General features: G+C 56.2%; 1 protein-coding gene and 1 long non-coding RNA gene across 4 annotated transcripts; one reads left to right on the forward strand and one right to left on the reverse strand.

Moving 5' to 3' along the window:
• The first annotated feature begins 6 nt into the window (after positions 1 to 6).
• On the forward strand, positions 7 to 1,810 carry LOC140470010 (uncharacterized). Its single transcript, XR_011956301.1, has 3 exons — positions 7 to 121; positions 472 to 560; positions 761 to 1,810. It is a non-coding gene; the product is annotated as an uncharacterized lncRNA (long non-coding RNA).
• Positions 1,811 to 2,208: 398 nt separating this feature from the next.
• Positions 2,209 to 9,594, reverse strand: LOC140470009 (ER membrane protein complex subunit 3-like). 3 transcript variants are annotated; one of them, XM_072566477.1, is made up of 9 exons: positions 9,094 to 9,594; positions 8,681 to 8,858; positions 6,975 to 7,032; positions 6,553 to 6,646; positions 5,327 to 5,431; positions 5,049 to 5,130; positions 4,568 to 4,647; positions 4,329 to 4,411; positions 2,209 to 4,006 (listed from the first exon to the last, which is right to left on the reverse strand). In XM_072566477.1, exons 2-9 carry the CDS (start codon positions 8,830 to 8,832, stop codon positions 3,878 to 3,880), a joined length of 783 nt encoding a protein of 260 aa, XP_072422578.1. In that variant the 5' UTR covers positions 8,833 to 8,858; positions 9,094 to 9,594; the 3' UTR covers positions 2,209 to 3,877. The 3 variants fall into 3 exon arrangements, with proteins under 3 accessions (XP_072422578.1, XP_072422577.1, XP_072422579.1); XM_072566476.1 differs by having other exon boundaries at positions 8,681 to 9,594; XM_072566478.1 differs by lacking the exons at positions 8,681 to 8,858; positions 9,094 to 9,594 and adding an exon at positions 7,680 to 8,260.
• Between the last annotated feature and the right edge of the window lie 265 nt (positions 9,595 to 9,859).

The raw sequence follows: 9,859 nt of genomic DNA on the forward strand, positions 1-9,859 counted from the left end.
CTGTTTTGAGTCCACAGGGACCTCGACCTATCAGAGTTCCTCATCAACCCCAAGGCGAAACATTCCAAATATGACCTCATCGCCGTTTCCAACCACTACGGGAGTCTCCGTGATGGGCACTGTAAGTACCACACCTACCCCCCCCCCAATCAGGAGGCGCTGTTCAGAGCCCCCTTCCCCTCCTCCAACCTGTTACACAGGAACAGGAGGCCATTCAGTCCCTCCTTCAGCTTGTTACATAAGAACAGGAGGCCATTCAGCCCCTCTCTCTCTCTCTCTCCCCTCCCCCGCTCCTGGAGCCTGATTGGGGGCTGAGGCCCAGACTGGAGTGTTTGTCATTGCCCTGAGTGGCCTGTGTGGAGAACAGGGAGGGGCGGAGGGGGGAAGCTGGTATGGTTCAGACCCTGCTTTTAACCCCCATGCACCCTCGCTCCCCTTCCCTTCCCCTCCCACTCCCTCCTTCTCCCTCAGATACAACGATTGCGAGGAACAAGGACGACGGACTCTGGTATTACTTTGATGACAGTAAGGTGACCTTTGCCTCTGCTGAGCACATTGTGGTAAGTGAGCGAGGGATGGAGGGAGGGCTCATTTGCAGGGCTAACCCCAACCTTTCCGCCCCCCACACCCCCCCCCCACACCAAAATCTGTCCCCCCCCCTCCAGCCCCCTACACCCCCTCCCTATCCCCGCGCTGTTTCTCTCTCTCTCTCTCTCTCCCAGCCGTGTGAATGACCAACCTGCGTGCTCTCTCCTGACAGAGCAGCGCCGCCTACGTGCTGTTTTACCAACTGCAGGAGAAGGTGCCGCGGCGGCCGGGGGGCTCCCCTGGGGACGGGTGCCCCCCCTCGGCGAGCGGGAGCAGCCAGCAGACGGAGACCCCACCCCCGGGGGCCGGTGAGGAAATGGAGATGGAGGGACCCAAAACCGACCGGGACTTGTGACTGGCACCCGTCGCCAACACCCCCGCCCCCCCACCCCACCCCCCCCCACCCCACTGTTGGATTCGGGAGCATGACGGAGGTGGGCAGGGGCGATTTGATCTGAACACCCCCTTCACCCCTCGCGTAGTTGCCAACCTCAATAGTTAAATTTTTTAAAGCTCTCTGCCGTCGCTCCCTCCCCAACCAGGGTTTTTTTGGGGGGGGGTGGTGGGGGACACATTTAGCCCCACCCCCACACGCCCCCTGCTCCCAACAAAAAAAGAGAGAGACGACGCACTTTTAACCGAGGATTGGTCTGGGGGGGGGCGTTGACGTTCGACTGGGTGAGGCGGGGGAGGGGGGGTTGCAGAGTCGGACCTTCTCTCGGGCAGGGAGCGGGATCTTCCTGTGCTTCCGATTTCTCCCCTCCCGCCCCTGTGAAACAGATCGATTTATCTCAGGGACTCCCCGCGGATCGATGCAGGTTTGCGACCGAGTGACCTCAAGTGATTTTTTTTTTTTCTTTTCCCCCTGTCCTCCTCCCTCCCCTCCTCGTTGGAGTGGGGGCTTAATTGGAACTGACTCGCACACACACACACACACACACACACACACACACACAGCCCCCTATTCCCAGATCGCCCTCTGTGAGGTGCTCTCTCTCTCTCTCTCTCTGATTTCCCCCCCCCCCGTGTGTGTGTGTTTGTCAGTAACCCGTGGCCTTAATCCAGGAGACTCAGGGGAACCTCCTTCTCTCGCCATGACCTTTCACCCTCCCCAGCCTGACTGCGGAGGGTCAGTGGGACCCCCTCCCACCCCCATCGATTGGGAGGAGGGGCACAGAATGCAGGAGGGGCGTGAAATGCAGGGGGAGAGGGAGGGGGGGGGGGGGGGGGGGAGAGGGTTTCAGTGTTCTCGTCACTCGCCCCGTCCTTCCTCAGAGCGGTGCGCACAACACTGATGACTCTGGCTCTCTTCTCCCCCCCCCCCCCCCACGCTCCGAGACTGGCTGGGGATGTGGATAACTCTCTTCTTTCGTGCGCGCGCACACATGCCCCCACTCTCTCTCTCTTTCCCCCCTCCTCCCCAAACTTCCCCCTTTCTCCCGTCTGTTCACACAGCGACTCGCTGCACTGACCTCCACCCCCCCCCAGATCGCAACCTCCAGGCGTGTTCTGGGGGGGGGGGTCGCATCTGGGGACGGTTTTAACACGCTCCCCCTGTCAAGCGAGACTTGTTTTGAAAAACGTGCGTGCGTTGGCCGATTTTGTTAAATTAACAGTCGCTTTGCAAATGATGAGGGTTTTTTATTTACTGTTAGAACAGCCTTGTACATACAGATTTTATATCTATATATATATATAGAGAGAGAGAGAAATATATATATTAAAATAAGGAAAACTTTGAACAAAGGCTGCTTGGATTATCGTCTGAATCTCTCGTCTTGTCCCAACGGGTGGATTTTCAAGAGGGGGAGAGGTTTCGGAGAGGGGAGACTGCGACGTGACGAGGGGGAAAGCGACCTGGAGTCACATACGTACATCTGGCAGAGAGAGAAAGGAGGAGCCGTCTGCTTTTCACACAGAGAAAGACTGCGAAGAGCCAGGGTCTGAGGGGAACATAAGCGGAACGGTTCTGGGGTCTCAGAGGTTCTAAGGAGAGGTGGCGGGGGGAGGGGGGGGGAATATGGCAGCGGGGAGGCTCCAGAGCAAGCTCACTCAAAAGGAGGGGAGGTCGGGTCACGTCGAAGAGCAGTGCAACGCAGGCACAGGTCCTTCGGCCCACCTGTGCTGACCTGACACTTTTCTGAACGAGAGACCCTTTGGCTTCTAGGCTGACCGAATCCCTCTATCCTATTAGGGGCGGCTCAGTGGTGGGCACTGCTGCCTCACGGCGCCAGGGGACCCGGGTTTGATCCCACCCTCGGGCAACTGTCTGTGTGGGGTCTCCTCCCACAGGTTAGGGTGGGATTGGCCGTGCTAAATTGTCCCCGTAGTGCCCAGGGATGTGCAGGTTAGGGTGGATTGGCCGTGCTAAATTGTCCCATAGTGTCCAGGGATGTGCAGGTTAGGGTGTATTACTCAGGGGTAAATGTTGAGAAATGGGCACTGAGTCTGGGTGGGTCGGTGTGGACTGGTTGGGCTGAAGGGCCTGTTTCCTCACTGTCGGGATTCGACGATTCTGCCTGTTCACGTATTTGTCTAGATGCCTCTGCGCTGTTGTATGTGTCTCCAGCACAGTCCAGACACTTAACCACCCTCTGTGGTTGAAGAAAACACTTGCCCCTCACATCTGCTCTCAACTCACTCCCTTTTCCCATCAACCCGTGCCCCCTGGACATTGACATTTCTACCCTGGGGGGGTGGGGAAAGCCGAGGTAGAGTGTCCGTTCTGCCCAAGGGCCTCTGGTGGTTCTGGAACCTTCTAGCAGGTCGATTCCCTCCTGTCTCTGTCCCCTCTCCAAAGCTTCCACGTCTTCCTGGGATGGTGGTGACCAGAACTGGACCCTGGTTATGAGGGACGAGAGGCGGCCATATTGAGACGGGGGTGGGAGAGAGAGATTGTACCCTCCCCCTCGTGTGGGAGAGTCTGGGACCCAGAGGGGCACAGTCTCTGAGTTACAGGGTCACCCATTGAAGACAGAGATGGGGAGGGATTCCCTCACTCTCCTGAGGGGAGGGGAATCTGTGGGATTCTATACCTCAGAGCGTTGTCCAAGCTGGGTCGCTCGAGGCCGAGGGGTTTAATTGGGGAAGGGGGAATCGAGGGTTTATATTCCAGGCCGAGGGGTTTAATGGGGAAGGGGGAATCGAGGGGTTATATTCCAGGAGACGTTAGCATGTGATTGTAAACACAGAGTTGCAGATGACACGTGGATCTTTATTGAAGTGTAAAGCTAGCCTAATTGAAATAAGTGATAAGGATGTGGGAGCTGTAGCGAGTGCGAGACAGCGCTCAGAACGTGTTCCGAGAGCAGTCTGAGCTGTAAAATTCTTCAAAGTTCAAATCTCTGGCCATCAGTTCATCCTCTACACCGTCCAGGGCCCACTTGTGATCCACAATCTCTAAAGCCTCCCACTCGGCCTGAGACAGAGAGAGAGAGAGGGAAGAAAGATACTGATGGTACAGACTGACCACTCCACACACACTGACACACATGCTCTGCCTTGCTCATGCGGTCTCTGTCTCATTCGCACGTGGCCTCTCTCGGTATCACTCGCTCACAGTCTCCCTTGTTCTCACACGCGGTCTCGAATGCAGTCTCCCTCGTTCCCACACGCGGTCTCTCATTCCCGCTCGTGGTCTCTCTCGAACACGGTCTCTCGCGGTCTCACTTGACGCGGCCTCTCGTTCTCTCGCACGCGTGTGCTCTCTCTTGCTCACTCACTCACGGTCAGACACTGACCTTGAAAGCTTTGTTGGTATCAGGTGGCGCAGACCTGGCACTGCCCGCTATCTGGTGCGGAAGGGAACGAGAATGATTGGCGGCTGTGGAGACAGAGGCAGGGGAACGGAGTGAGTTACTGGGGGGGGGCTCGACCTGGAATGTGTCGTCGTCGTCTCCCTCCGGCGCTGAGCCGTGCGCGCGCCTCCCCACACACACACACACACACACCCCCCCTCTCACCACCTCCGGGACTTAACCGTTGTCCTGGCCCAGCAGCAGGGAGTACAGACTGCGCAGCCCAAAGACGTTCAGGAAATACCAGGAAGCAGAGCTGACCCTGGGGGGGGGGGGGGGGGGAAACAGAGAGAGACAGGGATGTCAGAGGGGAAAGGAATGGGAAAACCCACCTCCACAAACTCTCTGCCCCCAGAGACGGAGCCCCTCCACTGTCTGAAACACTGAGGCTCAATCTACGCACAGCAAGCTCCCCCTCAGGGCACAGGGAGGAAGTGTGTGTGTGTGTGTGTGTGTGTGTGTATGTGGAGGGAGGGAGTGCGTGTGGGCTGAGAGATAAATATTGGGAGTAACCCCCCTTTCCTTCCCCACCCCCTCCTGCCCGGACTGTCTATGGGATCTCAAGGTGACAGGCAGGGCATCAGGTGAAAGACCACTCCCTGGGGGCTGAACGGCCTCCTGTTCCTGTGGATCAGTCTCGGAGGGAGGGATGCAAGTACTTACCAGGCAGCATCGAGGGAGACCAGTTCGATTCCTCTCTGCAACATTGGCTTGAACTGCAGCGTCAGAGGGAATGGGATCTTGGCTGTGTGTGTGTGGGAAGCGGGGGGGGGGGGGATATCGGGAGAAACAGGAATGGGAGAGGCAACGTTAGTCAGCATCATGACGACGACGGCGAAAACTTGCAGGAAATCGACCCCCGCAGGGGAACACAAAGAACAGATCCGACAATCCCTCCCTCGGCGAACTACGCTCCCACCTCCGTGACTCGCAGCACTCACTGGTGACAAATCCAGAAAAGGCCCAGTTTATCCAGCCCCCGATCAGGATCATGGGAAGCACGTTGGTGAGATTAGCCTTCATCATGTCAGTCAGCATCCGAGGGTCTGAGACAGGGATGGAGAGAGCGAGAGGGTCAGAGAGCACAGTGACAGACCCGTCCCCACCAGTACTGTACCCCAGTGTTATACAGGGACAGACCCGTCCCCACCAGTACTGTACCCCAGTGTTATACAGTGACAGACCCGTCCCCCACCAGTACTGTACCCCAGTGTTATACAGGGACAGACCCGTCCCCACCAGTACTGTACCCCAGTGTTATACAGTGACAGACCTGTCCCCACCAGTACTGTACCCCAGTGTTATACAGGGACTGACCCGTCCCCACCAGTACTGTACCCCAGTGTTATACAGTGACAGACCTGTCCCCACCAGTACTATACCCCAGTGTTATACAGGGACAGACCCGTCCCCCACCAGTACTGTACCCCAGTGTTATACAGGGACAGACCCATCCCCACCAGTACTGTACCCCAGTGTTATACAGTGACAGACCTGTCCCCCACCAGTACTGTACCCCAGTGTTATACAGGGACAGACCTGTCCCCCCACCAGTACTGTACCCCAGTGTTATACAGTGACAGACCTGTCCCCCACCAGTACTGTACCCCAGTGTTATACAGGGACAGACCTGTCCCCCACCAGTACTGTACCCCAGTGTTATACAGTGACAGACCTGTCCCCCACCAGTACTGTACCCCAGTGTTATACAGTGACAGACCTGTCCCCACCAGTACTGTACCCCAGTGTTATACAGGGACAGACCTTGTCCCCACCAGTACTGTACCCCAGTGTTATACAGTGACAGACCTGTCCCCCACCAGTACTGTACCCCAGTGTTATACAGGGACAGACCCGTCCCCCACCAGTACTGTACCCCAGTGTTATACAGGGACAGACCCGTCCCCCACCAGTACTGTACCCCAGTGTTATACAGTGACAGACCTGTCCCCCACCAGTACTGTACCCCAGTGTTATACAGGGACAGACCCGTCCCCCACCAGTACTGTACCCCAGTGTTATACAGGGACAGACCCGTCCCCCACCAGTACTGTACCCCAGTGTTATACACTGACAGACCTGTCCCCCACCAGTACTGTACCCCAGTGTTATACAGGGACAGACCTGTACCCCAGTGTTGTACAGGGACTCTGCGTGCAGCTGTTACCTGTTATTGGGTTCCGAGGTACCACCTTCCGTCTGGTCCTCCTGAAGAACCCTGACTCAGCGTTGTTGAAGAAGTGCTTTCTCATCAGGAACGACTGGAAGGTGAGGGACAAGGCACCAGTTAGAGTCTGAACAAGACCCTGTCACGTCTCTGATTCAGAGGATCCCTGTGCGACTCGGACAGAGACGGGGAGAGAGAGAGACAGACACAGCACCTCTCTCAAATTGCCCATTCTCCCCGGCCACGGGAGTGAGTGACCCCGTTCACTCCTCTCCACACACGAAGGCGAGTCCCCGTGTTCTCCGACCTGTCCCTTCCCGCGGCTACAAGTGCTCCTCCTGTTCGTCCCCCAACGGGAGCGAGCTCCCCGGCCCCACCGTCTCACAGCGATGACTTACCGACAAGTTCAAGTCTGTCCTCACCTGCTGAGGTAGGTATTTGCCGTACTCCCGGAGATTCTGACTTCGGTGGAGCACTTGGCTATAATTGGGGAGAGAGAGGGGTGAGAGAGAAAGATGGGGGGAGAAGAGAGAAAGATGGGGGAAGAGAGAGAGAGAGATTGGGGAGAAGAGAGAGGGGGGGGAGAAGAGAGAGAGAGATTGGGGAGAAGAGAGAGAGAGAGGGATGGGGGAGAAGAGAGAGGGGGGGGAGAAGAGAGAGATTGGGGAGAAGAGAGAGAGAGAGATGGGGGAGAAGAGAGAGAGAGAGATGGGGGAGAAGAGAGAGAGAGAGAGAGAGATGGGGGAGAAGAGAGAGAGAGAGGGATGGGGGAGAAGAGAGAGAGAGAGATGGGGAGAAGAGAGAGAGAGATGGGGGAGAAGAGAGAGAGAGATGGGGGAGAAGAGAGAGAGAGAGATGGGGGAGAAGAGAGAGAGAGATGGGGGAGAAGAGAGAGAGATGGGGGAAGAGGAAGAGAGAGAGATGGGGGGAAGAGAGAGAGGGGGGAGAGAGAAAGATGGGGAAGAGAGAGAGAGAGATCTCAGTTTGAATCCATCGGCTGGAGGTTGAGAGAGAGAGACACGTGCTATAACCTGCTGATCCTGTGGTTCCTGACCGAGTTAACACTTGGTTATGTTTGGGAGATCTGTGGAACCGTACCCAGACCCTTTCTGTTGACGGTGACCCACCTGTCGTCCTCTACTGGCCGTTTGAGCATGTTTCACCCTCACCCCGGCTCAGCCGTTACTAACTAGGTTATCGGTTAACACCTCCCGGTCAGCATCGCCTGCCGGATTAAGTTTGATTCAACGGGTTCGAGCACCTTAACTACGTTAGGTTGGAGCTTGCTCTCCCTGATGTTGCTGCCCCCTGATGTTGACCAGGTTAGCTCGGTTAAGATTGAGCGTGCAATCCTATTAACCGGGCTTGTCTGTACTAGCCACGGTCAGCCAGATTTCATTTGAGTTTCTTAACTAGGTTCGGTTAACTTTGACTGCGTTGTCATCATTGTCAAGGTGAGTTAGATGGTTATCATTAACTGGGTTAGAGCATACAGAACGGGTCGGTTATTTTTAACCAGGTAAACAGACCGTTTATTAATAAACTTGGTTAAAGTGCACATAAGAGGCTGGTTAGTTCTGACCCGGTTAGAGCAGGTATGCAATAGGCTGGTTACTACCAACCGCGTTAAAGCATACGGAACAGGTCGGTTAGTGATGACCAGGTTAGTGTGTTTTGAACGGGTCGGTTAACTTTGACCAGGTTAGTGTACAAAACGGGCCATTTATTATTAACCAGGTTACTGTGTACAGAATTGGCTAGTTAGTATCGACCGGGTTAGAGTGCACAAAAGGGGCTGGTTAGTATTAACCAGGTTAGCGTGTACAGATTGGGCCGGTTATTATTAACCGGGTCAGAGTGTACAGAAGGGATGGTTTATTATTAACCAGGTTAGTGTGTATAGAACGGGCTGGTTAGTATGAACTGGGGTAGTGTATACGGAACGGGCTGGTTAGTGTTAACCAGGTTAGCGTTAAACAGGTTAGCGTGTACAGATCAGGCCGGTTATTATTAAATGGGCTGGAGTATACGGAACATGCCAGTTATTATTAACCGGGTTAGTGTGCACGGAATGTGCTGGTTATCGTTAACCGGGTTAGTGTGTCCAGAACGGGCCGTTAGTATCGACCTGTCGGAGAGCTGCTCCAACTCCAGTCTCCTGTCCCCCTGCAGCAGGCGGCTGAGGTAATGGCGGATCAGACCGACCGAGAAACTGATCAGGACGATGGGGAGAACCACCCAGAGGCGGATATTGGAGTCAAGGAGCAGGAGCTCAGCCATGGGCCAGGCCTCAGTGAAGGGGCTAGGCCTCGGAGCCTGGGGCTGGAGTAGGAGTAAGGGAGGGGAAAGGACTAGGCCTCGGAGCCTGGGGCTGGAGTAGGAGTAAGGGGAGGGGAAAGGACTAGGCCTCGGAGCCTGGGGCTGGAGTAGGAGTAAGGGGAGGGGAAAGGACTAGGCCTCGGAGCCTGGGGCTGGAGTAGGAGTAAGGGGAGGGGAAAGGACTAGGCCTCGGAGCCTGGGGCTGGAGTGGGAAAGGACTAGGCCTCGGAGCCTGGGGCTGGAGTGGGGAAAGGACTAGGCCTCGGAGCCTGGGGCTGGAGTAGGGGGAGGGGGCTGGAGTAGGAGTAAGGGGAGGGGGAAGGACTGGGCCTGGAAGCCTGGGGCTGGAGTAGGAGGAGCAGGGGGAAGGACTAGGCCTCGGAGCCTGGGGCTGGAGTAGGAGGAGGGGGGAAGGACTAGGCCTCGGAGCCTGAGGCTGGAGTAGGGGGAGGGGAAAGGACTAGGCCTCGGAGCCTGGGGCTGGAGTAGGGGGAGGGGGAAAGGACTAGGCCTCGGAGCCTGAGGCTGGAGTAGGGGGAGGGGGAAAGGACTAGGCCTGGAGCCTGGGGCTGGAGTAGGGGGAGGGGGAAGGACTAGGCCTCGGAGCCTGGGGCTGGAGTAGGGGAGGGGGAAGGACTAGGCCGCAAAAAAAACCGTTGCGACCGTTAAAATCCGTTAAATTTGAAAAAAAGTTCAAATCCTGACCCCGGAAGTGAACGAAAATATTTCCCGCCCTCCCCCCTGCTCGGGGCGGGAGATAAAAATAACGACTTTATTTTGAATGTGGTTTTCGTTCCAAGATAATTTTTAAAAGTTTATTTATTTTCTTTTTTGGAAAAGAATTCTTCCCCAAAAGGTTTTATTTGCATTTCTTAAGACGTCCGGCCAATCAGATCGCTGTTGCCGGGCGAGCGGGGGCGGGGCGGTCGTGCCCAGCCAATCGCCGCTGCCCCCGCGTCACATGCCTCCAGCCCTTTCCGTCCAATGG

Source organism: Chiloscyllium punctatum, chromosome 50 (genome assembly GCF_047496795.1).
Source record: "Chiloscyllium punctatum isolate Juve2018m chromosome 50, sChiPun1.3, whole genome shotgun sequence".
In the NCBI taxonomy this organism is placed as follows: domain Eukaryota; kingdom Metazoa; phylum Chordata; class Chondrichthyes; order Orectolobiformes; family Hemiscylliidae; genus Chiloscyllium; species Chiloscyllium punctatum.

What these genes read in the sequence shown, in the direction of transcription:
- LOC140470009 (XM_072566477.1), bottom strand. Translation starts at nt 8,832, where the DNA reads ATGGCTGAGCTCCTGCTCCTTGACTCCAATATCCGCCTCTGGGTGGTT. An exon ending in TTGGAGCAGCTCTCCGACAG is followed by an intron (nt 7,033 to 8,680) that starts GTCGATACTAAC and finishes CCCCAATTATAG; the next exon opens with CCAAGTGCTCCACCGAAGTC. An exon ending in GTCTCCCTCGATGCTGCCTG is followed by an intron (nt 4,648 to 5,048) that starts GTAAGTACTTGC and finishes CCCCCCCCCCAG; the next exon opens with GGTCAGCTCTGCTTCCTGGT.